This window comes from Eptesicus fuscus, chromosome 25, assembly GCF_027574615.1.
Source record: "Eptesicus fuscus isolate TK198812 chromosome 25, DD_ASM_mEF_20220401, whole genome shotgun sequence".
Taxonomy (NCBI): domain Eukaryota; kingdom Metazoa; phylum Chordata; class Mammalia; order Chiroptera; family Vespertilionidae; genus Eptesicus; species Eptesicus fuscus.
The window spans coordinates 11,486,083-11,512,116 of NC_072497.1; the positions used below are offsets into that span (position 1 = coordinate 11,486,083).

General features: G+C 71.0%; 1 protein-coding gene and 1 long non-coding RNA gene across 2 annotated transcripts in view; one reads left to right on the forward strand and one right to left on the reverse strand.

Moving 5' to 3' along the window:
• Positions 1 to 627: 627 nt before the first annotated feature.
• Positions 628 to 26,034, reverse strand: part of APBA2 (amyloid beta precursor protein binding family A member 2) — a 31,129-nt gene continuing 5,722 nt past the window's right edge. Inside the window, exons 3-13 of the mRNA XM_008160152.3 lie at positions 23,809 to 23,886; positions 11,883 to 11,919; positions 9,323 to 9,468; positions 8,711 to 8,746; positions 6,934 to 7,020; positions 5,369 to 5,554; positions 3,885 to 4,064; positions 3,177 to 3,389; positions 2,181 to 2,300; positions 879 to 1,019; positions 628 to 781 (exon numbers count right to left, since the gene is read on the reverse strand). Coding sequence (XP_008158374.1) covers positions 710 to 781; positions 879 to 1,019; positions 2,181 to 2,300; positions 3,177 to 3,389; positions 3,885 to 4,064; positions 5,369 to 5,554; positions 6,934 to 7,020; positions 8,711 to 8,746; positions 9,323 to 9,468; positions 11,883 to 11,919; positions 23,809 to 23,886 — 1,296 coding nt within the window. The 3' untranslated portion in view covers positions 628 to 709. The remainder of the gene's footprint in view (positions 782 to 878; positions 1,020 to 2,180; positions 2,301 to 3,176; positions 3,390 to 3,884; positions 4,065 to 5,368; positions 5,555 to 6,933; positions 7,021 to 8,710; positions 8,747 to 9,322; positions 9,469 to 11,882; positions 11,920 to 23,808; positions 23,887 to 26,034) is intronic.
• LOC129148336 (uncharacterized) lies at positions 1,013 to 2,187 on the forward strand. The gene is made up of 3 exons (XR_008555400.1): positions 1,013 to 1,136; positions 1,430 to 1,798; positions 1,963 to 2,187. It is a non-coding gene; the product is annotated as an uncharacterized LOC129148336 (long non-coding RNA).

Sequence of the window (26,034 nt, forward strand, 5' to 3'; positions counted from 1 at the left end):
GCCTCCGTTACAAAGCAGCACACGGTGAGGACGACGTCAGGTTTATTAGGTTCAGCGAGGCTCCCTAAGGTGGCGCATGCAGCACACGGCACGCCGTGCCGACGGGGACCCGAGCGCAGTGGTCAGCGGGTAAGGCTTCTTGTCACAGTGTATCTCCCGGACACGCGCCGGCGGCCGGCGGCCTCGGGGGCAGGGCTAGGCTGGGGTCACCGCCCGCCGGGACGGCTCGCCGGGAGGCGCCTGGCCCCCAGGAGGGGCGGGGCCGAGGTTTCTGTGTTTTTGGGAAGCACGTGTGTGTGGACGGGGATTGTAGAGGGGCTGGTGCCCGGGCTGCCCGCCTCGTCCCCGGAAGCCTCCGGGCTGAGGGCCTGTGGGCGGAGTCAGCCCCGTGGGGTTGCTAAGGAGGGGGTTTGATGTTGTGGCCTCGTCCTTTCTTTACCTCAGCAACGGCTCCTCCTCGGAGTGCAAGTCCGTCGTGCCTCCCCAGCGTCACTTAAGGACGTCCTGAGCGGGGCCTCCCAGGACCCCATCCCGCCGCCCAGGAGCTGGCTGTCGCCGGGCCTCGCTCGCGCTCGGAGGACAGACTGCACAGCACAGGTACACACACCTTTGTCCGCCCGACGAGAACAGATCGACGCGCACACGTGGCGGCTCTCCTTGGAGGAAGACGGACCTCTCGTCGGGGGAGCGTGGGGTCCGGCCTCGGCTCCTAGATGTACAGCGGGGTCTCCTGGCCCGTGAGGAGCCGGAACATGGCGGCGGGCATGGTCTTCATATGAATCTGCCAACGAGAAGGGGCTGAGGTCTCCCCCCGCCTCCCGCGCAGGCTGAGCAGGCGGCACGGATGGGAGGGGCTCGCGTGGGGCCTCGGGTCTCACCTCCCCGACCGAGTTGGACAGAGCCTGCACGATCTTCTCGTGGGCCGTGGCCACCACGCTCTGCCCGTTGATCTCGATGATGCGGTGGCCGACGCGGACGCCCCCTCGCTCGGCGATGCCACCCCGCATGAGGCTGCAGATCTGAGCAGACAGACAGGCATCAGCACGGGGTCCCGCCACACCGCCCGGCACGCCTGCCCCCAAGACGGGAAAGGACTCCACCTGCAGGCGCTGCCCGATGGTTATCGTCTCTCTCAGGTTGTTTTGTCTTTTTAGGGATCCTCACACCTAACGCAGGGACCCCACAGGGACCCCGCCTGTCACAGCTGGAGTTGGGGGGCAGGCTGCCCTTCTCAGAAGGCGGCATCTCCCAGCGGGAGACTCGCTTGGTGGGCGGTGGTGTGTGGGGGGGACCCATTTAGAAAAAGCGACAACGGGGTCGTCAGGGCCTGTCTGCCCGCGGCGCCCTGTGCTTTGGGCGTCGTGAGGCTGAAAATGGAAAAGGCACTTGATGGGAACAGACTAACTCCGACGTCGGCAAACTTTTCCAGGGCACCTGGCTGCCTGGCACCGTGTCAGTGGGCACGGCCGTCCCAGTGAGGAGAGACCGGCCGGCCGTCAGGGCCTCCGTGCACGCCTGTGGCCTGGTTACTGACGCCGCGGGCCCCGCTACAGACAGACCCCGACTGCCCACCGATGCCCCCACTTCCAGCTGGAGCCCGGGGACGAGGGACCTCACCCTGTGAAACGGGACAGACCACGGCATTCCCGACCCGCCCAGCCTCAGACAGCTCCACTTCCTGGTCCCTGCCCGGACGGACGGACGGACGGACGGACCGGGGCCCAGCAGCACATGCATCAATGGACTAGACTGACAGCCACCCCCACATTCATGCGGCGCGAGTCACAGCAGCCACGAGGTGAGGCAGGTTCTAGGGGCGCTGCCACGGCCTCCACCACAGACCCCCAGACTCGGGAGGTGCTGGGCAGCAAGGCTGCCCTGACACAAGGGGCAGAACCGGCCCCTCCCAGCTCGGGGCCCCGCCCGCAGCAGGCAGCGAGGGGAACGTTCTCTGCCTTCCAGGAGGTTCCCTGCACCAAGGACACCCTCCCGCGGCCCAGCGCAGGCCGAGAACAGGAGCCTGGGCTGCAGAGCCGGCCTGACAGCTCCCGGGCCGCTCGCTGTGGTGGGAGTGAGTCGGACGCTGCTGGGGGCCGGGAGGGGCCCGCCGCCCCCCTGCCTGGCTGTGTCCCGGGCGGACCTGCGCCCAGACCCGAGCGTGGCCGAGGGAGCGGACTCACAATCCCGTTCTGCACGCTGAAGCCCAGCTGGTACTTGAGGTCCGGCCGCTTGATGAGGACCGTGGTGACGGGCGGGCAGCTGACGATGTTGAGCTTCACTTGCGTCTGGTTCTTCAGACCCTGCAGAGCGGGACGGGGTCAGGTGAGCAGGCCGAGCAGGAGGCCTGTGTCCCTCGGAGGAGTAAAGGCGTCGCCCACCCTGACCCGCGGGCAGGGAACCCAGGTGCAGGGTGTGCTGTGGCCCGCGCCCTGAGCTGCCCTCTGCTCGGGGCAGAGCCAGATGCCGGCCCCAGTCACCGGGGGGCCTTCCTGGGGGAGGACGGTGGGGACAGGAGTGCCTGGCTCAGTGGGCGTCTGCCGGTGTCCACGCGAGACGGCGCCACCGAGAGCCAAGGGCGGCTCGGGCCCCGAGAACGAGACAGGAAGCGCCCAGGTCTTGGGAGGGCGGCCAAGCCTCCCCACGGCTCCTCAGGCCGGTCCTCAGCCCAGAGGCGGCTTGGGGCTGCCCGGAGCGGGTGGGCGGCCGCACACAGCCCCTCAGAGCAGTGGGCCAGCGCCCGGCACCCACAGCCCCCGGCGGGAGGCTCCACGCCACCCAGGCCAGGGGCACCACTGCCGGAGGCACGTCCCTCGTCTGTCTGTGAGGGCCAGCTCCTGGGGTCAGGCTGACGAGGGGGGAGAGGTGTCCTGCACCTCGACCACGGTGGGCGGGGACAGACCAGACAGGCCACAGCGGGGCCGCCGTCCGGGGTCCCTGAGAGACCCATCCGCCTCACCCCTGTGGGGCCTCAGGCTGCAAGCAGCAGGCCCACCCTCTTACCGGAGACCTGCCTCCCAGGTGACCAGGCAAACCAGGACGGGCCGGTCGCCCTACACCTCCAGGCAGCGTGGGGCAGCCTGGGCTACGGGACAGCCCCGCGAGCGGAGGCACAGCCTCAGGTGGGTCCCTGGACCCACGCCTGGAGCACAGGGGGGCGGGGCCGCTCGTGCGCCTACCTTGATGATGCCCTGGCAGGTGGCGAGGGGCAGCCCCACCAGGCTGGTGCCGTCGATGGACATGATCTGGTCGCCGATGCTCAGCTTCCCCGAGCGGGCGGCGGGGCCCCCGTTCATCATGTTGGCCAGGATCACGGTGGGCAGGATGGAGCCCCAGCCCGACTCCACCACCACCACGCCCAGGATCTCGCCCTTGTGCTTCTCCAGCTGCAGCTGCCGGGGGGAGGGGGGTGAGTGGGGCCATGTGGGGCCCGGAGCTGCTACCCCCACCCCACCCCCCGGCCTCCAACCACCCTGGGAGCAAAGACTCCGGACTCGACCCTGAGCCTGGTTGGCTTTTGCCTAAAAAAGTCCTTTTCTTCTCTCACTTCACAGTCTCTCTCAGGGAGCTGCCTGTCACTCCTCTCCTCACAGCAGCCGCCGGTCCACGCGCCCCAGGGTCCCGGCTCCTGTCACAGGAGCCCCACGTCTTCACTCCTCGTCGCTCCAGACTCCCCGGGCGGAGCACCCAGCACCCAGGTCCCCCTGCAAAGCGCCCTCCCGCCGCTCAGAACCCTCCGGGCTGGGAGCGGGCAGCCCAGCAGGAAGGCCCGCCTCCTGGCCGTTGGACAGACGTCGTCCGCGCTTCGTTCCCAGGCCCTCCTCTCACCCAGTGCCCAGCTCCTCGGAGGCAGGGGCCAGAGGGGCATCGCGGGCGGCGGGCCTCACCTCCTTGCAGTTCTCCGAGTTGGAGAAGTGGACGAGGTCGTCGTTGTACATCTCCTGGGAGCTGACGAGGTCGCTGTACTCCTTCTGGCTCAGGTCCTCGGGGTTGATGCCGTTGGCGCGCAGGAACTCCTGGTAGGCCACGCTGAAGGCCTGGCCGATGGACTGCGCGATGAGCTGGGCCTGTGGGGAGGGCACCTCAGAGGGCCGCGGCGGCGCTGGGCACGGTGCCCACGGGAGCCTGAGGGGAACTGGGCCGCTCCGCGGCCGCCCGGGGCCTCCTGCTGCCGGACCTGCGGGCCGGGCTGACTGCCCACCGGACGGACGGTGCAGGGCGGGCACAGCGTCAATAAAGGCAACCTGACCAGCTACCTGCTCACGACCACGGTGACCACTGCTTCCTCCCCCCCCCCCAACAGGGACGCGAGCCCTGGGCCCTGGGCGTGTCCCGTCCTTTCCCCCGGCTCAGAGCCTGAGGCCGAGGGGCCCAGGGACCCCAGGGATGCCCCGGCCTGGACTCACCCGAGAGCCCGAGGAGGCCCCAGCCCTCGGGAGCCAGGACCTGCCCACCCCATGGGGTCTCCACCTTCTCCCTGCACCCCTAGGGGACAGCTTGCAGGGGCTGCCCAGCCCCCCAGGAGGCCACCCCCGCATCTCTGTGCTGCGGGCTCCCTCCCCTCTCCCCTGGCCCTCCGGAGCCCTGTGCCCGACTGGGGTGGGGCTTGGACCCGGCACACGGGGGCTCCCCGCTCCGAGGGGGCCGAGAGGGCAGGGGCAGCTGCTTGGGCCCAGCACCTTCATCTGTGCAGCTCACCTACCCTGCCTGGGGGACCGAGGCTCAAAGAGCCACTGGTGTCCTCATGCCGCCTCAGGGTCTCCAGGTGCTCCTCTCTGCTCAGACCCTCCGCCCGGCCTCACCTAGCGACCACCTGGGTGGGGCCACCCTCTGGGCCCTACCCTCTGGGCAGCTGCGGGGCGTCCCCTCACCCCCACCAAGGGAGTCCTTCTCACTCCTCCCAGGACGAGGGCACGGGCACACACAGCTCACCTCCCTCCCTCAGGACGGACAACACGGCCACAGCAGCTCCGACAAGCCCCCTGCCCGTACCCCTGCCCTCAGCCCCGTCCTCAGCCCCCTGCCCGTACCCCTGCGGGGCCGGCACCCGGAGCCTCTCCTCCCAGGGCCCTAGGACGTCCCCAGGCCCGCGCCTCACAGCGCCCTCCTGCCCGGGCACCTGCGTGTGGTGGAAGGAGGTGTGCACGGGGCCATGTTCAATGTCTCCTCCTGGAAACGGCCGGGCCCACCGCATTTCGGGGACGTCGGCTTCTGCGAGAAGCCTGACCGCCCCGCCCACCCCGTCCTCGACAGGAAGCGGTCGGACGTCCCCGAGGCCCTCGAGCAGCAGCCAGGTGGCCCCCACTAGGCGCCTGGCCCCGGAGCCTGCGGGCCTGCAGTGCTGGGGTCCGCGCGGTGGGCGCTCACTCACGTCCTCGGACTCGAACACGTGGCAGATCATCTTGTACTGCTTCTTCCCCTCGGGGGCGCCCGGCGTGGTCTCGATGCAGTCCTGCGAGGCCGCCCGCGGCATGCGCCGCCGCGCCATGAGCACCACGATGTTCCCGATGTCCGCGATGTAGGAGATGGTGCGCAGGGCGTGGTCCATCATGGTTTCCTGCAGGGAGGCCGGGTCAGGGAACGCTCGGACACGCCTGGAAAGCACGCTCCAGCCCCGGCCTGTGTGGCTCCGTGGATAGAGCACCGGCCTGTAGACTGAAGGGTCCCGGGTTCCATTCCGGGTCAGGGCACAGGCCCAGGCTGCGGGCTCGATCCCCAGTAGGGGGCGTGCAGGAGGCAGCTGATCCGTGATTCTCATCACTGGTGTTTCTATCTCTCGCTCCCTCTCCCTCTCTGAAATCAATAAAAATACATTTAAAAAACAAGTAAGTGGGTTTTGTTTAAAAAAACACTCCAGTTCATGGTTCCTTGAACCCGACACGCGTGATGCCTGGGCCAGACCCCTCCTGGCCTGCGCCCTGCGTCCTGCTAAGTGCCCCCTGGGGGACAGGCCCCCCCACAGTCCCCCCCCCCCCGCCATGCGAATCACAGCGTTAGAGAACAGAGCGGGAGAGCAGTGACTCACGGCCAGGGCCAACCCGCCTTCATTCACCCCAAAAGGACACTCTGGGAGCAGGTGCAGGGGGCTCTCATCCCTGGGAAGCCCGACCCGCCTGGGCCCAGACGGTGCCCCGCAGAGCGCGTACCTGGCCCAGACCCTGCCCCGCGGACGAGGGAAGGAAGCCTCGAGGCCAGTGTTCGCCGCGGGGCCAGTCCGCGGAGGGAGCCCACACCGCCTGGGCCGCGTCGGGGACACGGCAGCTCCCTGACCCCACGGGTGGGCCCCTCGGCCCCTGGAGGGCCCGTCACCCCAAGGAGGCTGCACACAGAGGCCCTGTGTCCTCTCCCCACAAAGAAAGCCGTTTCTCAGCCTCCCAGCCTCCCCTCCTGCCAGGACACTTCTCCTCCCAGCGGTGTGTCCCGCTCGGCTGGGGGTGGGGGTAACCACAGGGGCCACGTTTCCGGGAGGGACACGGGAAGGGACCGGGGGGAGGGGGGCTCCCCGCACCTCCCCATTCTGGCCCGTCGGAGCCGCCTGGTCAGCCTCTCGGTGCCAGAGATGTGGTCCCCCCACTTCCCAGCTCAGGGCAATGGGGGGCCGCTTCCCACGGGCGGGGCGCCTCCTGGCGGGGCCCCAGCACGGCCAGGCCCTCCCACCGACCGTCCACGTCCACTCCCCAGCCCCTCCCGGCTGCTCCTCCCCAGCCCCGGCCGCACTTCACGTTTCTCAGTCGGACCAATTTCCTGCCGCAACCCTCCGGTCACCCTCACCGGCACCTGGAACCCCGTGGCCGCCCACACCCAGACCCGTCACCCCCGACGCCCCCGGGCAGCCTGACCCCAGCTCACAGGACCGCCTGGCCCGGCCTCCTGGGACCCGGGTGCCCGCTGCAGCCAGCCCCGCCCCTGGCCACTCCGGCGCCTGCGCCCGCTCACCTGCGTGTCCGCATTGAGCACCTTGATCCTCTGGGTGGAGATGAAGAGGTCCACCTCCGTCAGCGTCTGCGCGTCCCCCTCCGAGTGCTGCGGGCGGCGGGGGCACCGTGAGCGCGGGAGCCGCTGGGCAGAGCCCGCCTGTCCCCCCAGCCCAGGGGACGCCGCCCGCCCGGCGTGGAGCTGCCGTCGGAGGGAGAGCTGCCGGAGCCCAGAGCGGGAGCTGCCGAGTGAGCTCTGCGGAGCGAGCGAGCGGCAGGGGAGGCGGCGCTCCGAGGAGGCTGAGCGCAGAGGGAGGCCGCACCGTTCCGGCTCAGCATCCGGAGTCCCGCCGCCCCCACGCGCGGTCTCGGCCTCAGCCACACCTGGCTCCCGCAGGGCACGGTCCGCGCCCCGGGCTGTTCCTTAGACTCGACCCGGGAAGAAACCGCCCAAGACGCGGGGTTAAAACGTCAGCGTTTTCTTCCGATGGGAACCGTCACCGTCACTCATCCCCCGCCCCCCAGCAGGCTGGGCCCGTCTTCCACAAACCCCGAGGGCAGCACAACCCCGAGCGGCCGGCCGAGCGGACGGCCTGCGTGCTGCCCTCGCCGTGGCCTGGGACAGGCGGGGACGCTGTCACACGCGCCCGTTCTGTCACCTCCTGGAGCACGCGTCACGGCCACCGGCTTCGGCCACCTGCCCCCGGCCCCGTCTGCGCCCCCATCGCGGCGGAGGGGCGAGGAGGCAGGCGCCCGCTTTGGGACGGGTGAGCAGCCCTGGAGCCCCCGCGCCTGATCTTTCCGTCCTACGCGAGCTCCGCCCAGCGCTCGGGGGAAGGCTCCCGTGGGCGCTCGGCCGCCACGTCGCACGGCTTTCAATGCCCACGAAGACGAGGGAAGCCAACGATTCGCTGACAACAGCCTCGGGACGGGCGGAGCTGCTCTCCCGTCTGTAAAACGGTCCCTTCCCATCCAGGTGCCTTTCAAGCTTGGTTCTAGGACTTTTGCTAAAAAATGGCTCAGTGGACAGAGCGCTGGCCTGCGGGCTGAAGGGTCCTGGGTTCGATCCTGGTCAGGGCAAAGGCCCGGGTTGTGGGCTCGATCCCCAGTGGGGCGCGTGCAGGAAGCAGCCGATGGATGATTCTCTCTCATCGTGGATGTTTCTGTCTCTCCCTCCCTCTCTCTGAAGTCAATTAAAAAAAAAATTTTTTTTAAAGAGGCTCCAGGTGGGGAGGGAGGCCTGAACCTCGTGCCGTGTAAGCTCAAGCGGTGCCAGCCGAGCCTGCCGGGCTGTCCGTGCGCCGGGAGCTGTGCGAAGGGCAGGCACTTACTGAACAGCCAGGTTTGCAAACAAAGAACAAAGACTCTCCCGTCCGCACGCCTGTCACACCCCAGAGAGTCTGCAGGGGGGAGGCGTCTCTCGGGGGCGCGCGGGAACTTCTATTACCCGGGCTGAGTAAATTAAGCTTAATGAGTCTTTAGCTATCGGAACGGTTTAATTAATTCTCCACAGGAGGCCGCATGAGCCACGTCACGTGGCCGCTCCGATGCCCCCCTTAAACACGCCTGTGTGAGGCCCAGCGTCAGCCACGTCCCAGCACCCCAACACTCAGACGGAAACGGCAAAGGGCCGGGTTCAATGCTCCCATCGGGGGCGGGCACCATCAGCGCCTGCGGTTTCATTAAGCCCGCGTCTGCCAGGAAGAGGAAGAGCCATTGGCGCGTCATCTGTGTTTCCAGTGGGGACCCCCCTCCCCCGCCGACCTGCTCAGCACGAACAGCGACCCCGCGCTACCCACCGCCTTCTTCTTAATCTTAGCCGCTTTCTGCATCCTCTGCCGCGTGTGGGAGGGAAGACAGAGAAGGGAGGGCGGCAGAGTTACTTCCGCGTCGTCCACACCCCAGCGCTCGGACCTCCTGCCCAGGGGACGGAGCGGCCACCCCCTCCCTCAGTGGGCACAGGGCTCCCCCCCCCACGCGGGCCGGAGGGTCCTGACCCCGGGCGCGAGGGCGAGGCTGAGGAGGGGCACAGCAGGCAGGGCCCGCTGCCCTTTGGGGCTCACGCTGAGCACCCCGTTCCCTCTGAGGACGGGGGGGGGGGGGGGGGGGCTCGCCCCAGGGCAGCGCACCCACAGGCCGCCCGCCCTCCCCAGCCATCCGCTCTGGGGCCTCGGCCTCGTCCTGCCCAGCGCGCCCGGCGGTCAGCCAGGCGGCCACCTTGCGGAGCTGCGAGGGGTGGTCTTCCTCGAGGCCACGAGGTGGATGAGACGCGCGGCCTGTTCCCCTCCCACAGGCACCGGTTCTCTCGCCACGAGGAGCCCAGGCGGGAGCTGAACGGCCGCTCCCGTTCGCGTGGCCTCTGGGCGTGGCCGGTGAGCACGGAGCAGCTGCCTGCGCCCGCCCCCCCCTACCTTGACGCGGCCGACGGCCTCCTGGGCCTGCATCATCCGGATGTTCTTGGACGGGTTCCGCTCCGACAGCAGCTGCGTGGAGCCCAGGTAGTTGGCAGCGAAGATGATGCCGTCGATGAGGTCCTCGGGCTCGCAGGGCCCTGGAACTGAAGGGCCCCGTCAGCTCTCCGGGGGGCGCAGAGGGCGTCCCGGCCAGGCCACGGGCGGGTCACGGCGGGCGCCCTGAGCCCACGGCCGTCCGCACGCCTGCGCTGAGCCGCACTGGGCCTGGGAGCCCGCGGGTTCTGAAGGTGACGGTCGGCCCTGGCTCAGGAGGGGCCCCGCCTGCCCCCGTGGCAGCGCTCGGGGCCACTGCCCCCCTCAGGCCCTTTGGTGACAGGTGAGGGGCGGTGGGAGCCTGACCCGTTGGTCTCACCGAGCCGGCGTGACCGTGAGTGAGGAGGGGAGGCTGCAGGAGGGGGCCCAGCGGGAACCTCCCGCCCACCCAGCGGCAGCCGAGGTCCAGGGTGGGGATGGGGCGTCCCCTCCGAATCGAATTCCACCTGCGGAGGCTGCTGCCTGTGCACCCGGCCTCGGCAGAGCGTGGTCGGCTCCCCGGCCTTTCTGAGTCCCCATGCCCGTGGCAGCCCAGGCCCCCGAGGAGCTTCACTCAGACTGGCCCCACCGCCCCCGAAGGAGCCCCAACGACCTGGGGCATCTGGGGACGGGGCGGCTCCCGGTGCAGAGGGGCCACCCGAGGCGCCCGCTCCCGGGAAGACGCGGCGAAGCCCGCCAGCCGCCCCCCGCGCTCCGTCCTCCGGGGCTGCTGCTCCTTCACGCGAGGGCGAGGGGCGCACAGCCCGCCGGCCCGCCCGCCGCCCTGGCACCAGCAGGGAGAATGGGAGCCGCAGGGAGGGGCCGGCGGGCGGGCACGCAGCCCCGAAGCAGCACGCGGAGCGTCCACCCTGAGCTGAGGCCACGGGAGGGAGACAGGACAGGGTGAGGCCCCGAGGCGACCGGTCCGTCCGTGGTCCGTGGACGACACCTGTCCTCCCCGAGTGTGAGAACGCGTCTGCACAGGACGAGGAGGACGGGGCTGCGGGCGCCTCCCTGCCGGAGGGAGCCCAGGCCTGCCCACCTCCCAGCCGGGAAGGGCGGTCCCGAGCCGTGCCCTGGACCCCGCCCGCCCGCCTCCCGCGGGGGCTGTGGGGAGCTGGGTGTGCACAGGGGCTCCCAGGGACTCCTGACCCGGGGGGCTCACTGGCCCTGAGCCCTGAGCCTGCCCCTGCCCTCCGGGGCTGCGAGGACGGCTGGAGCGTAGGCCTCGAGGTGCAGTCCCGCAGAGCCCACCCTGTCCCCGCCAGGAGGCAGACCCCAGACGCCCCGGGTTACACGCAGGAATGGTCCACGTCACGTCAAGTGACTTCGCCCGAGACCACCATCACCCGCGCAGGCCCGAAGCACACGGAGCCCCAACCCAGCATGAGGACGGCACTAGATGTAACGCACACGGAGCTCCCAGGCCGACACAGTCACCAACTAAGGCTCCAGGACGGCGTGCGGTGAACGCTGTGAGGGAGGACCCGGGCGCTGCCCTAGGAGCTGAAGGGTGAACCGGAACCAGCCACGGGAGGAGAGAGCTCTCCGGGCTGAGGCAGGAGCAGGTGCAAAGGCCCTGGGGTGGCACTTAGACCAGACACAAAGTGCAAACCGCCTGGGCGTGGGGGTGCGGGCTGGCCGCGGGAACAAGCCGAGGCTACGGAGACAGCTCCAGGCAGACGGGAGGGCCCGGGGCCTCATCCAGGACTCGCTGCAGGATATGGGGAAGTGACGAGGGCCACACCCAGGACTCGCTGCCTTTAGACAGTAACTGGCTGCAGAGAGGCACGCTGGTGCGGCCACTATGGAAAACAGTGTGAAGATTCCTCAAAAAAACCTGGAGGTAGAATTACCACAGGACCCAGCAATTCCATTTCTGGGCACTTCTCTAAAACACACACACATGCCCGTGTGGCTCAGTGGATAGAGCATTGGCCTGCGGACTGAAGGGTCCCTCCCAGGTTCGATTCCGGTCAGAGCACATGCCTGGGATGCGGGCCCCATCCCCAGTAGGGGGCATGTAGGAGGCAGCCGATCAATGATTCTCTCTCATCACTGACGTTTCTCTCTCCCTCCCTCTCCCTTCCTCTCTGAAGTCAATAAAAAAACATAAAAATAAATACAATAAAAGCTGTTGAGCAAAACACGTTACTTTAAAAAACCACATACACACACCAAAAAAACCCCACCACGAACTCAAAAGATACATGCACCCCTGTGTTCTTCGCAGAATTGTAACAGCCGGACATGGAAGCAACCGAGGCGTCATCAATGGACGAGAGGATAAAGAAGGGGTGATGGTCACCCCCCACGGGCTCTGCAGCCTCGAATGACCAGACGCACGGGGACCTTGCCTGGCCCAGCACCATCGCACCCCCATGGAGAGCTTTCTGCACAAGCGCCGCGGGGGAGCCCCAAAGCCTCAGCGCCCCGTGCTTTGCCGGCACACACACTGCCCCCCAGAGGAGATTCGGTCGCTTACCAGCCACAAAGCTCGGGAAGGAGGCCGCCTTCTTTGTCTGTTGGGGGGAAAAGACAGTGACAGGTGAGCAGGGGCCCCAACCAGGCTGGGGCGGGAGCAGCTCAGAGCGAGCGCTGAACCCGGCCCGGCCCTGAGGTGTCGGCTCCAGGGGCGGGCGGGCCTCGCTCGGGCACCGAGATGGCGGGAGGGCGCGTGTAATCGACTCCCGAGGAAAACCCTGCTTCCATGTTATCCTCGGAAAGGGAGGACGGGGCGCAAGAGGCCGTTGGCTAACACCGGGGACACACTCCGTGCGGCCGGCCTCCCCCGAAGGCTCTGGGTGGACGGGGACGGGGACCCGCTCTGTGCGGCCGGCCTCCCCCGAACGCTCTGGGTGGACGGGGACGGGGACCCGCTATGTGCGGCCGGCCTCCCTGAAGCCTCTGGGTGGACGGGGACGGGGACCCGCTCTGTGCGGCCGGCCTCCCCCGAACGCTCTGGGTGGACGGGGACGGGGACCCGCTCTGTGCGGCCGGCCTCCCCCGAAGCCTCTGGGTGGACGGGGACGGGGACCCGCTCTGTCTGCCGGCCTCCCCCGAAGGCTCCGGGTGGAAGGAGACCCGCTCTGTGCGGCCGGCCTCTCCCGAAGCCTCTGGGTGGACATGGACCCGCTCCTTGCGGTCGGCCTTCCCCCGAAGCCTCTGGGTGGACGGGGACGGGGACCCGCTCGGTCCGGCCGACCTCCCCCGAAGGCTCTGGGTGGACGGGGACGGGGACCCGCTCTGTCTGCCGGCCTCCCCCGAAGGCTCTGGGTGGACGGGGACGGGGACCCGCTCGGTCCGGCCGGCCTCCCCCGAAGGCTCTGGGTGGACGGGGACGGGGACCCGCTCTGTCTGCCGGCCTCCCCCGAAGGCTCTGGGTGGACGGGGACGGGGACCCGCTCTGTGCGGCCGGCCTCCCCCGAAGCCTCTGGGTGGACATGGACCCGCTCTGTCTGCCGGCCTCCCCCGAAGGCTCTGGGTGGACGGGGACCCGCTCGGTCCGGCCGGCCTCCCCCCGAACGCTCTGGGCGGACGGGGACGGGGACCCGCTCAGTCCCGCCGGCCTCCCCCGAAGGCTCTGGGTGGACGGGGACGGGGACCCGCTCTGTCTGCCGGCCTCCCCCGAAGCCTCCGGGTGGACGGGGACCCGCTCTGTGCGGCCGGCCTCCCCCGAAGCCTCTGGGTGGACGGGGACCCGCTCTGTCGGCCGGCCTCCCCCGAAGCCTCTGGGTGGACGGGGACTGGGACTCGCTTGTCCGGCCGGCCTCCCCCGAAGCCTCTGGGTGGACGGGGACGGGGACCCGCTCGGTCCGGCCGGCCTCCCCCGAAGCCTCCGGGTGGACGGGGACCCGCTCTGTGCGGCCGGCCTCCCCCGAAGGCTCTGGGTGGACGGGGACGGGGACCCGCTCGGTCCGGCCGGCCTCCCCCGAAGGCTCTGGGTGGACGGGGACGGGGACGGGGACCCGCTCGGTCCGGCCGACCTCCCCCGAAGGCTCTGGGTGGACGGGGACGGGGACGGGGACCCGCTCGGTCCGGCCGACCTCCCCCGAAGGCTCTGGGTGGACGGGGACGGGGACGGGGACCCGCTCGGTCCGGCCGGCCTCCCCCGAAGGCTCTGGGTGGACGGGGACGGGGACCCGCTCTGTCTGCCGGCCTCCCCCGAACGCTCTGGGCGGAGGGGACGGGGACCCGCTTGGTCCGGCCGGCCTCCCCCGAAGGTTCTGGGTGGACGGGGACGGGGACCCGCTCTGTCTGCCGGCCTCCCCCGAAGACTCTGGGTGGACGGGGACGGGGACCCGCTCTGTCTGCCGGCCTCCCCCGAAGGCTCTGGGTGGACGCGGACCCGATCTTTCTACCGGCCTCCCCCGAACGCTCTGGGTGGCAGGGTAAGGGGACCCGCTCTGTCCGCCAGCCTACCCCGAAAGCACCGGGTGGACGGGGACGGGGACCCGCTCGGTCCGGCCGGACTCCCCCGAAGGCTCCGGGTGGAAGGAGACCCGCTCTGTGCGGCCGGCCTCCCCCGAAGGCTCTGGGTGGACATGGACCCGCTCCTTGCGAACAGCCTTCCCCCGAAGCCTCTGGGTGGACGGGGACGGGGACCCACTCTGTCTGCCGGCCTCCCCCGAAGGCTCTGGGTGGACGGGGACGGGGACCCGCTCGGTCCGGCCGACCTCCCCCGAAGGCTCTGGGTGGACGGGGACGGGGACCCGCTCGGTCCGGCCGGCCTCCCCCGAAGGCTCTGGGTGGACGGGGACGGGGACCCGCTCTGTCTGCCGGCCTCCCCCGAAGCCTCCGGGTGGACGGGGACCCGCTTGGTCCGGCCGGCCTCCCCCGAAGGTGCTGGGTGGACGGGGACGGGGACCCGCTCTGTCTGCCGGCCTCCCCCGAAGGCTCTGGGTGGACGCGGACCCGCTCTGTGCGGCCGGCCTCCCCCGAAGCCTCTGGGTGGACGCGGATCCGCTCGGTCCGGCCGGCCTCCCCCGAAGCCTCTGGGTGGACGGGGACTGGGACTCGCTCTGTCCGGCCGGCCTCCCCCGAAGGCTCTGGGTGGACGGGGACGGGGACCCGCTCGGTCCGGCCGGCCTCCCCCGAAGGCTCTGGGTGGACGGGGACGGGGACCCGCTCGGTCCGGCCGGCCTCCCCCGAAGCCTCCGGGTGGACGGGGACCCGCTCTGTGCGGCCGGCCTCCCCTGAAACCTCTGGGTGGACGGGGACGGGGACTCGCTATGTGCCGCCGGCCTCCCCCGAAGGCTCTGGGCGGACGGGGACGAGGACCCGCTCGGTCCGGCCGGCCTCCCCCGAAGATTCCGGGTGGAAGGAGACCCGCTCTGTCTGCCGGCCTCCCCCGAAGCCTCTGGGTGGACATGGACCCGCTCCTTGCGAACAGCCTTCCCCCGAAGCCTCTGGGTGGACGGGGACGGGGACCCACTCTGTCTGCCGGCCTCCCCCGAAGGCTCTGGGAGGCAGGGTAAGGGGACCCGCTCTGTCTGCCGGCCTCTCCCGAAGGCTCTGGGTGGACGGGAACGGGGACCCGATCTTTCTGCCGGCCTCCCCGAAGCCTCCGGGTGGACGGGGACGGGAACCCGCTCTGTCTGCCGGCCTCCCCCGAAGCCTCTGGGTGGACGGGGACGGGGACCCGCTCAGTGCCGCCGGCCTCCCCCGAAGCCTCTGGGTGGACGGGGACGGGGACCCGCTCTGTCTGCCGGCCTCCCCCGAAGGCTCTGGGTGGACGGGGACGGGGACCCGCTCTGTGCGGCCGGCCTCCCCCGAAGCCTCTGGGTGGACGGGGACGGGGACCCGCTCTGTCTGCCGGCCTCCCCCGAAGCCTCCGGGTGGACGGGGACCCGCTCTGTGCGGCTGCCTCCCCCGAAGCCTCTGGGTGGACGGGGACGGGGACCCGCTCTGTCTGCCGGCCTCCCCCGATGGCTCTGGGTGGACGCGGATCCGCTCGGTCTGGCCGGACTCCCCCCAAGCCTCTGGGTGGACGGGGACTGGGACCCGCTTGTCCGGCCGGCCTCCCCCGAAGGCTCTGTATGGACGGGGACGGGGACCCGCTCTGTCTGCCGGCCTCCCCCGAACGCTCTGGGCGGACGGGGACGGGGACCCGCTCGGTCCGGCCGGCCTCCCCAGAAGGCTCCGGGTGGAAGGAGACCCGCTCTGTGCGGCCGGCCTCCCCCGAAGCCTCTGGGTGGACATGGACCCGCTCTGTCTGCCGGCCTCCCCCGAAGGCTCTGGGTGGACGGGGACGGGGACCCGCTCTGTCTGCCGGCCTCCCCCGAAGGCTCTGGGTGGACGGGGACGGGGACCCGCTCTGTCTGCCGGCCTCCCCCGAAGCCTCTGGGTGGACGGGGACGGGGACCCACTCTGTCTGCCGGCCTCCCCCGAACGCTCTGGGTGGCAGGGTAAGGGGACCCGCTCTGTCCGCCAGTCTACCCCGAAGGCTCCGGGTGGACGGGGACGGGGACCCGCTCTGTCTGGCCGGCCTCCCCCGAAGGCTCCGGGTGGAAGGAGACCCGCTCTGTGCGGCCGGCCTCCCCCGAAGCCTCTGGGTGGACATGGACCCGCTCCTTGCGGTCGGGCTTCCCCCGAAGCCTCTGGGTGGACGGGGACGGGGACCCGCTCGGTCCGGCCGACCTCCCCCGAAGCCTCTGGGTGGACGGGGACGGGGACCCGCTCGGTACGGCCGACCTCCCCCGAAGGCTCTGGGTGGACAGGGACGGGACCCGCTCTGTCTGCCGGCCTCCCCCGAAGCCTCCGGGTGGACGGGGACCCGCTTGGTCCGGCCGGCCTCCCCCGAAGCCTCCGGGTGGACGGGAACCGCTCTGTGCGGCCGGCCTCCCCCGAAGGCTCTGGGTGGACGGGGACGGGGACCCGCTCTGTCTGCCGGCCTCCCCCGAAGGCTCTGGGTGGACGGGGACCCGCTCTGTGCGGCCGTCCTCCCCCGAAGGCTCTGGGTGGACAGGGACGGGAACCGCTCTGTCTGCCGGCATCCCCCGAAGGTTCTGGGTGGACGGGGACGGGGACCCACTCGGTCCGGCCGGACTCCCCCGAAGGCTCCGGGTGGACGGGGACGGGGACCCGCTCAGTCCCGCCGGCCTCCCTGAAGCCTCTGGGTGGACGGGGACCCGCTCTGTCTGCCGGCCTCCCCCGAAGGCTCTGGGTGGACGGGGACGGGGACCCGCTCGGTCCGGCCGGCCTCCCCCGAAGGCTCTGGGTGGACGGGGACGGGGACCCGCTCTCTCTGCCGGCCTCCCCCGAAGGCTCTGGGTGGACGGGGACGGGGACCCGCTCGGTCCGGCCGATCTCCCCCGAAGGCTCTGGGTGGACGGGGACGGGGACCCGCTCGGTCCGGCCTGCCTCCCCCGAAGGCTCTGGGTGGACGGGGACGGGGACCCGCTCGGTCCGGCCGGCCTCCCCCGAAGCCTCCGGGTGGACGGGGACGGGGACCCGCTCTGTCTGCCGGCCTCCCCCGAAGCCTCCGGGTGGACGGGGACCCGCTCTGTCTGCCGGCCTCCCCCGAAGCCTCTGGGTGGACGGGGACTGGGACTCGCTCTGTCCGGCCGGCCTCCCCCGAAGCCTCTGGATGGACGGGGACGGGGACCCGCTCTGTCTGCCGGCCTCCCCCAAAGGCTCTGGGTGGACGGGGATGGGGACCCGCTCGGTCCGGCCGACCTCCCCCGAAGGCTCTGGGTGGACGGGGACGGGGACGGGGACTTGCTCGGTCCGGCCTGCCTCCCCCGAAGGCTCTGGGTGGACGGGGACGGGGACCCGCTCGGTCCGGCCGGCCTCCCCCGAAGGCTCTGGGTGGACGGGGACGGGGACCCGCTCTGTCTGCCGGCCTCCCCCGAAGGCTCCGGGTGGACGGGGACGGGGACCCGCTCGGTCCGGCCGGCCTCCCCCGAAGGCTCTGGGTGGACGGGGACGGGGACCCGCTCTGTGCGGCCGGCCTCCCCCGAAGGCTCTGGGTGGACGGGGACGGGGACCCGCTCTGTCTGCCGGCCTCCCCCGAAGCCTCCGGGTGGACGGGGACCCGCTCTGTGCGGCCGGCCTCCCCCGAAGCCTCTGGGTGGACGGGGACGGGGACCCGCTCTGTCTGCCGGCCTCCCCCGAAGGCTCTGGGTGGACGGGGACGCACTCTGTCTGCCGGCCTCCCCCGAAGGCTCTGGGTAGACGCGGATCCGCTCGGTACGGCCGACCTCCCCCGAAGCCTCCGGGTGGACGGGGACGGGGACCCGCTCGGTCCGGCCTGCCTCCCCCGAAGGCTCTGGGTGGACGGGGACGGGGACCCGCTCTGTCTGCCGGCCTCCCCCGAAGCCTCCGGGTGGACGGGGACCCGCTCTGTGCGGCCGGCCTCCCCCGAAGGCTCTGGGTGGACGAGGACGGGAACCGCTCTGTCTGCCGGCATCCCCCGAAGGCTCTGGGTGGACGGGGACCCGCTCTGTGCGGCCGGCCTCCCCCGAAGGCTCTGGGTGGACGGGGACGGGGACCCGCTCGGTCCGGTCGGCCTCCCCAGAAGGCTCCGGGTGGAAGGAGACCCGCTCTGTGCGGCCGGCCGCCCCCGAAGCCTCTGGGTGGACATGGACCCGCTCCTTGCGGTCGGCCTTCCCCCGAAGCCTCTGGGTGGACGGGGAGGGGGACCCGCTCGGTCCGGCCGACCTCCCCCGATGGCTCTGGGTGGACGGGGACGGGGACCCGCTCGGTCCGGCCAGCCTCCCCAGAAGGCTCTGGGTGGACGGGGACGGGGACCCGCTCTGTCTGCCAGCCTCCCCCGAAGCCTCCGGGTGGACGGAGACCCGCTCTGTGCGGCCGGCCTCCCCCGAAGGCTCTGGGTGGGCAGGGACGGGAACCGCTCTGTCTGCCGGCATCCCCCGAAGGTTCTGGGTGGACGGGGACGGGGACCCGCTCTGTCTGCCGGCCTCCCCCGAAGCCTCCGGGTGGACGGGGACCCGCTTGGTCCGGCCGGCCTCCCCCGAAGGTTCTGGGTGGACGGGGACGGGGACCCGCTCTGTCTGCCGGCCTCCCCCGAAGCCTCTGGGTGGACGGGGACGGGGACCCGCTCTGTCTGCCGGCCTCCCCCGAAGGCTCCGGGTGGACGGGGACGGGGACCCGCTCAGTCCGGCCGGCCTCCCCCGAAGCCTCTGGGTGGACGGGGACGGGGACCCGCTCGGTCCGGCCGACCTCCCCCGAAGCCTCTGGGAGGACGGGTACGGGGACCCGCTCTGTGCGGCCGGCCTCCCCCGAAGGCTCTGGGTTAACTGGGACGGGGACCCGCTCTGTGCGGCCGGCCTTCCCCGAAGGCTCTGGCTGGACGGGGACGGGGACCCGCTCTGTCTGCCGGCCTCCCCCGAAGGCTCTGGGTGGACGGGGACAGGGACCCGCTCTGTCTGCCGGCCTCCCCCAAAGGCTCTGGGTGGACGGGGACCCGCTCTGTGCGGCCGGCCTCCCCCGAGGCTCTGGGTGGAAGGAGACCCGCTCTGTGCGGCCGGCCTCCCCCGAGGCTCTGGGTGGAAGGAGACCCGCTCTGTGCGGCCGGCCTCCCCCGAGGCTCTGGGTGGACATGGACCCGCTCCTTGCGGTCGGCCTTCCCCCGAAGCCTCTGGGTGGACGGGGACCCGCTCTGTCTGCCGGCCTCCCCCGAAGGCTCTGGGTGGACGCGGACCCGCTCTGTGCGGACGGCCTCCCCCAAAGCCTCTGGGTGGACGGGGACGGGGACCCGCTCTGTCGGCCGGCCTCCCCCGAAGGCTCTGGGTGGCAGGGTAAGGGGACCCTTTCTGTCCGCCAGCCTACCCCGAAAGCTCCGGGTGGACGGGGATGAGAACCTGCTCTCTCTGCCGGCCTCCCCTGAAGGCTCTGGGTGGACAGGGAAGGGGACCCGCTCTGTGCGGCCGGCCTCCCCCGAAGGCTCTGGGTGGACGGGGTCGGGGACCCGCTCGGTCCGGCCAGCCTCCCCCGAAGGCTCTGGGTGGACGGGGACCCGCTCGGTCCGGCCGGCCTCCCCCGAAGGCTCCGGGTGGACGGGGACGGGGACCCGCTCTGTCCGGCCGGCCTCCCCCGAAGACTCTGGGTGGACGGGGAAGGGGACCCGCTCGGTACGGCCGGCCTCCCCCGAAGGCTCCGGGTGGACGGGGACCCGCTCGGTCCGGCCGGCCTCCCCCGAAGCCTCTGGGTGGACGGGGACGGGGACCCGCTCTGTCCGGCCGGCCTCCCCCGAAGGCTCTGGGTGGACGGGGACGGGACCCGCTCTGTCTGCCGGCCTCCCCCGAAGCCTCCGGGTGGACGGGGACCCGCTCTGTCTGCCGGCCTCCCCCGAAGGCTCTGGGTGGACGGGGACGGGGACCCGCTCTGTCCTGCCGGCCTCCCCCGAAGGCTCCGGGTGGACGGGGACCCGCTCTGTGCGGCCGGCCTCCCCCGAAGGCTCTGGGTGGACGGGGACCCGCTCTGTCTGCCGGCCTCCCCCGAAGCCTCTGGGTGGACGGGGACCCGCTCTGTGCGGCCGGCCTCCCCCGAAGGCTCTGGGTGGAAGGAGACCCGCTCTGTGCGGCCGGCCTCCCCCGAAGGCTCTGGGTGGACGGGGACGGGGACCCGCTCTGTCTGCCGGCCTCCCCCGAAGCCTCTGGGTGGACAGGGACGGGGACCCGCTCCGTGCCGCCGGCCTCCCCCGAAGCCTCTGGGTGGATGGGGACAGGGACCCGCTCCGTGTGGCCGGCCTCCCCCGAAGCCTCTGGGCGGACGGGGACGGGGACCCGCTCGGTCCGGCCGGCCTCCCCCAAAGGCTCTGGGTGGACGGGGACGGGGACCCGCTCTGTCTGCCGGCCTACCCCGAAGCCTCTGGGTGGTCATGGACCTGCTCTGTCCGGCCGGCATCCCCCGAAGGCTCCGGGTGGACAGGGACGGGGACCCGCTGTGTCTCCCGGCCTCCCCCGAAGGCTCTGGGTGGAAGGAGACCCGCTCTGTGCGGCCGGCCTCCCCCGAAGCCTCTGGGTGGACGGGGACGGGGACCGGCTCTGTCCGGCCGGCCTCCCCCGAAGCCTCTGGGTGGACGGGGACGGGGACCCGCTCTGTGCGTCCGGCCTCCCCCGAACGCTCTGGGCGGACGGGGACGGGGACCCGCTCGGTCTGCCGGCCTCCCCCGAAACCTCCGGGTGGACGAGGACCCGCTCTGTGCGGCCGTCCTCCCCCGAAGGCTCTGGGTGGACTGGGACGGGAACCGCTCTGTCTGCCGGCCTCCCCCGAAGGCTCTGGGTGGACGGGGACGGGGACCCGCTCTGTCTGCCGGCCTCCCCCGAACGCTCTGGGTGGACGGGGACGGGGACCCGCTCAGTCCCGCCGGCCTCCCTGAAGCCTCTGGGTGGACGGGGACCCGCTCTGTCTGCCGGCCTCCCCCGAAGGCTCTGGGTGGACGGGGACGGGGACCCGCTCTGTCTGCCGGCCTCCCCCGAAGGCTCTGGGTGGACGCGGATCCGCTCGGTCCGGCCGGCCTCCCCCGAAGCCTCTGGGTGGACATGGACCCGCTCCTTGCGGTCGGCCTTCCCCTGAAGCCTCTGGATGGACGGGGACGGGGACCCGCTCTGTGCGGCCGGCATCCCCCGAAGCCTCTGGGTGGACGGGAACCCGCTGTCTGCCGGCCTCCCCCGAAGCCTCTGGGTGGACGGGGACGGGGACCCGCTCTGTCTGCCGGCCTCCCCCGAAGCCTCCGGGTGGACGGGGACCCGCTCTGTCTGCCGGCCTCCCCCGAAGCCTCCGGGTGGACGGGGACCCGCTTGGTCCGGCCGGCCTCCCCCGAAGGCTCTGGGTTAACGGGGACGGGGACCCGCTCTGTGCGGCCGGCCTCCCCCGAAGGCTCTGGGTGGACGCGGACCCGCTCTGTGCGGCCGGCCTCCCCCGAAGGCTCTGGCTGGACGGGGACGGGGACCCGCTCTGTCTGCCGGCCTCCCCCGAAGCCTCCGGGTGGACGGGGACGGGGACCCGCTCCGTGCGGCCGTCCTCCCCCGAAGCCTCTGGGTGGACGGGGACGGGGACCCGCTCTGTCTGCCGGCCTCCCCCGAAGGCTCTGGGTGGACGGGGACCCGCTCTGTGCGGCCGTCCTCCCCCGAAGCCTCTGGGTGGACGGGGACGGGGACCCGCTCTGTCTGCCGGCCTCCCCCGAAGGCTCTGGGTGGACGGGGACGGGGACCCGCTCTGTCTGCCGGCCTCCCCCGAAGCCTCCGGGTGGACGGGGACCCGCTCGGTCCGGCCGGCCTCCCCCGAAGGCTCTGGGTGGACGGGGACGGGGACCCGCTCTGTGCGGCCGGCCTACCCCAAAGGCTCGGGGTGGACAGGGACGGGAACCGCTCTGTTTGCCGGCCTCCCCCGAAGCCTCAGGGTGGACGGGGACCCACTCGGTCCGGCCGGCCTCCCCCGAAGGCTCCGGGTGGAAGGAGACCCGCTCTGTGTGGCCGGCCTCCCCCGAAGCATCTGGGTGGACATGGACCCGCTCTGTCCGGCCGGACTCCCCCGAAGGCTCTGGGTGGCAGGGTAAGGGGACCCTTTCTGTCCGCCAGCCTACCCCGAAAGCTCCGGGTGGACGGGGACGGGAACCTGCTCTCTCTGCCGGCCTCCCCCGAAGGCTCTGGGTGGACGCGGACCCGCTCTGTGCGGCCGGCCTCCCCCGAAGGCTCTAGGTGGACGGGGACCCACTGTGCGCGCCGGCCTCCCCCTAAGGCTCTGGGTGGACGGGGACCCGCTGTCTGCCGGCCTCCCCCGAAGGCTCTGGGTGGCAGGGTAAGGGGACCCTTTCTGTCCGCCAGCCTACCCCGAAAGCTCCGGGTGGACGGGGACGGGAACCTGCTCTCTCTGCCGGCCTCCCCCGAAGGCTCTGGGTGGACGGGGACGGGGACCGGCTCTGTCCGGCCGGCCTCCCCCGAAGCCTCTGGGTGGACAGGGAAGGGGACCCGCTCTGTCCGGCCGGCCTCCCCCGAAGCCTCTGGGTGGACGGGGACCCGCTCGGTGCGGCCGGCCTCCCCCGAAGGCTCTGGGTGGACGGGGACGGGGACCCGCTCCGTGCGTTCGGCCTCCCCCCGAAGCCTCTGGGTGGACGGGGACGGGGACCGGCTCTGTCCGGCCGGCCTCCCCCCGAAGCCTCTGGGTGGACAGGGAAGGGGACCCGCTCTGTCCGGCCGGCCTCCCCCGAAGGTGCTGGGTGGACGGGGACGGGGACCCGCTCGGTCCGGCCGGCCTCCCCCGAAGGCTCCGGGTGGAAGGAGACCCGCTCTGGGCGGCCGGCCTCCCCCGAAGCCTCTGGGTGGACATGGACCCGCTCCGTGCGGTCGGCCTCCCCCCGAAGCCTCTGGGTGGACGGGGACGGGGACCCGCTCGGTCCGGCCGGCTTCCCCCCGAAGCCTCTGGGTGGACGGGGACGGGGACCCGCTCTGTCTGCCGGCCTCCCCCGAAGGCTCCGGGTGGACGGGGACTCGCTCTGTCTGCCGGCCTCCCCCGAAGCCTCCGCGTGGACGGGGACCCGCTCTGTCTGCCGGCCTCCCCCGAACGCTCTGGGTGGCAGGGTAAGGGGACCCGCTCTGTCCGCCAGTCTACCCCGAAAGCACCGGGTGGACGGGGACGGGGACCCGCTCGGTCCGGCCGGCCTCCCCCGAGGCTCTGGGTGGACGGGGACGGGGACCCGCTCTGTCTGCCGGCCTCCCCCGAAGGCTCTGGGTGGACGGGGACGGGGACCCGCTCTGTCTGCCGGCCTCCCCCGAAGGCTCTGGGTGGCAGGGTAAGGGGACCCTTTCTGTCCACCAGCCTACCCCGAAAGCTCCGGGTGGACGGGGACGGGAACCTGCTCTCTCTGCCGGCCTCCCCCGAAGGTTCTGGGTGGACGGGGACGGGGACCCGCTCCGTGCGTTCGGCCTCCCGCGAAGGCTTTGGGTTGACGGGGACGGGGACCCGCTCGGTCCGGCTGGCCTCCCCCAAAGGCTCTGGTTGGACGGGAACCCGCTGTCTGCCGGCCTCCTCCGAAGGCTCTGGGTGGACGCGGACCTGCTCTATGCGGCCGGCCTCCCCCGAAGGTTCTAGGTGGACGGGGACCCACTGTGCGCGCCGGCCTCCCCCGAAGGCTCTGGGTGGACTGGGACGGGGACCAGCTCTGTGCGGCCGGCCTCCTCCCGAAGGCTCTGGGTGTATGGGAACCCGCTCTGTCAGCTGGCTACCCCGAAGGCTCTGGGTGGACGGGGACGGGGACCTGCTCTGTCAGTCGGCCTCCCCTCGAAGGCTCTGGGTGGACGGGGACGGGGACCCGCTCTGTCAGCCGGCCTCCCCCGCCGGCTCTGGGTGGACGGCGACCCGCCCTGTCAGCACGCTCCACCGAAGGCTCTGGGTGGATGGGGACGGGGACCTGTGGAGAGGGAGGGGCCCTGCGGACTCGGCCTTACCTCCGGGAGGTTGTTGTTGTCCACGGGCCCGTTGAGATCGGAGCGCTGCTGCTTGCGCGGCTCCGGACCGTTTCGCACCTGGAGACGGGAGAGAAGGAAGCCAGAGCTGGAGAAGCCGTCTGGTACAGGTGTGCAAACAGCAAGTGTACGTAGCACGTGTGCATGTTAAAGCAGGGGTTTGTAGTGTGTGTGTATAAACGTGTGTGGTGTTAACATCAACAGCACATGTGAGTAATTTGTACACACAAACTACGTGTATGCAGTATGTGCACACATAAACTTCATGTGTGTGTAGCACATGTTCATGTAAACTGCTTGTATATGCAGTGTTGTGCATGCGTGTGCCCTGGGTGAGCTGCAGGGCCCCTCCTGCAGGGGGCGCCTGGCCCAGGACCATCCTACACAGGTCCCACTGGAGCCTGTTCCTTCCTGAGCTCCGAGGTAACTTCCCAGGGCCACTGCCTGCACGTCCCACGCCGGCCGAGGCGCACCGCGGGCTCCCACAGGCAGGACAGGGCTCCCCCCACGCTGGCCAACCCTTTAAGGAAAGCAAATTCAGGACGTGCCCCGACTCCCTCCGCGGTCCTGCGCCCTTGCCAGGTCCGTTCACACAGACCCTGACGGTACTGTACCGTCTTGTCTCTAAGAGCTCTACCTTCCCCGGGCTGAGCGCACGCACAGCTGCCCGAGGGCCGTGCTGTCTCACTAGGAGCCGACAGGCGTAGGAATCTCCAAACGCCGAAACACCAACAGCCGCACCGACAGCACCTGCTGGACAGTGAAGGTCGGTGTCCCCTCCAGATTCACAGGCTGAAAGCACCGGGTGTACTGGTCAATGACGCGGGTTTGGCGTGCGGTCAATGACGCACATGGTAACCTTCCAGGTGATGTAGCAAGAGGTGGGGCTTGGACAGGTGGTCAGGATCATGGGTGAGGAGGGCGGGCCCTGAGGGATTGGGGCCCCTGCAGAGTGGCCTCGGAGCCCTCCCACACGAGGACACGGCGTTGGCGCCATCTGTGCACCGGTCCTCACGGACACGGGCCTGCCTGCATGTGACCGGGACGCCAGCCTCCGGAGTGACACTGCACGCTGTGGTTTGTCAGCTGCCCGCTCCGTGGGCAGCAGCCTGAACCGACTAAGAGCCCACCCTCCTGAGAGGGTCCGGCTCGGGCTGGAGTCTGACTGTCCCGGTGGAGGGAGCGCCAGGGATGTAGAGCGAGAATCTCCCCAGGACAGGATACCCCGGGCATGGCGCCACCTGGCGCTGGGCCCGTGGCAAACGGGAGAGGCGTCCCCTCTAGGGCAGTACAAGGTCGTGTAACTCCCCAAAGTCCGCGGGCCGGCCCGCCGGCCCTCCCTCACCCCCCCCCCCCCCCCTGCAGGAGTCCGCATTTTCTCCAACTTCCTCCCGACCACTTGTCACCATGACAACCACAGCTGCTACCGAGGCTGCCGGGTGGGCTTGTGCTGCTTCTCAGGAGATCCCATCTGCTCTCCAGTTCCCACCTCCGGGGAGGGGGCTGGGCAGCCTGGACGCAGCGTCCAGAGTGGATGTGGTGGGCCCAGGGCTGCTGGCACCTCAGATGAAGATGCTTCCCCCGAGACACAGCAGCCAGGCACCTCCCCAATAGGCTGAGCATCGTCCCCTGCACGAGGAGGTCAGGGTTCGATTCCCGGTCAGGGCACACGCCCGGGGTGTGGGCTCTATCCCCAGTGTGGGGCAAGCAGGGGGCAGCCAATCCATGACTCTCTCATCATGGATGTTTCTCTCTCTTTCTCTCTCTGGAATCAATAAAACACAGTCACACATTTTTAAAAGATATAAAAATCAGAGCCCGGCCAGGGGTCCCCTGGTCCCTGCAGCCCACAGGGAGGGCAGGGCCACGCCCTCCCGACAACCTCAGCGCCTTCAGCTGGAGCCCGCATCGGCCACCCCCAACGCAGATGGCCGTGAAACATGGGAAGTGCCATGTGCTAATGTGGCGGGACCCCTCCCAGGGCCCCCATGGAGCTCTGAAAACAGAACGAGACCATGTGGCCGGGCCCGGCCCCACCCGCCAGGACCAGGGCCAGCTGCTCCGGGCCGAGGCGTGCGGGTAACAGGCATCTGCTCCACTGAATGAGCTGCTCTATCGACACCGGCTCCGGCGGGAAAGGAGACCAGAGTCTAGCGTGTCAATGCCGACTCCGTCCGCTCGATTTCACCGACGATACGGCACAGTTGC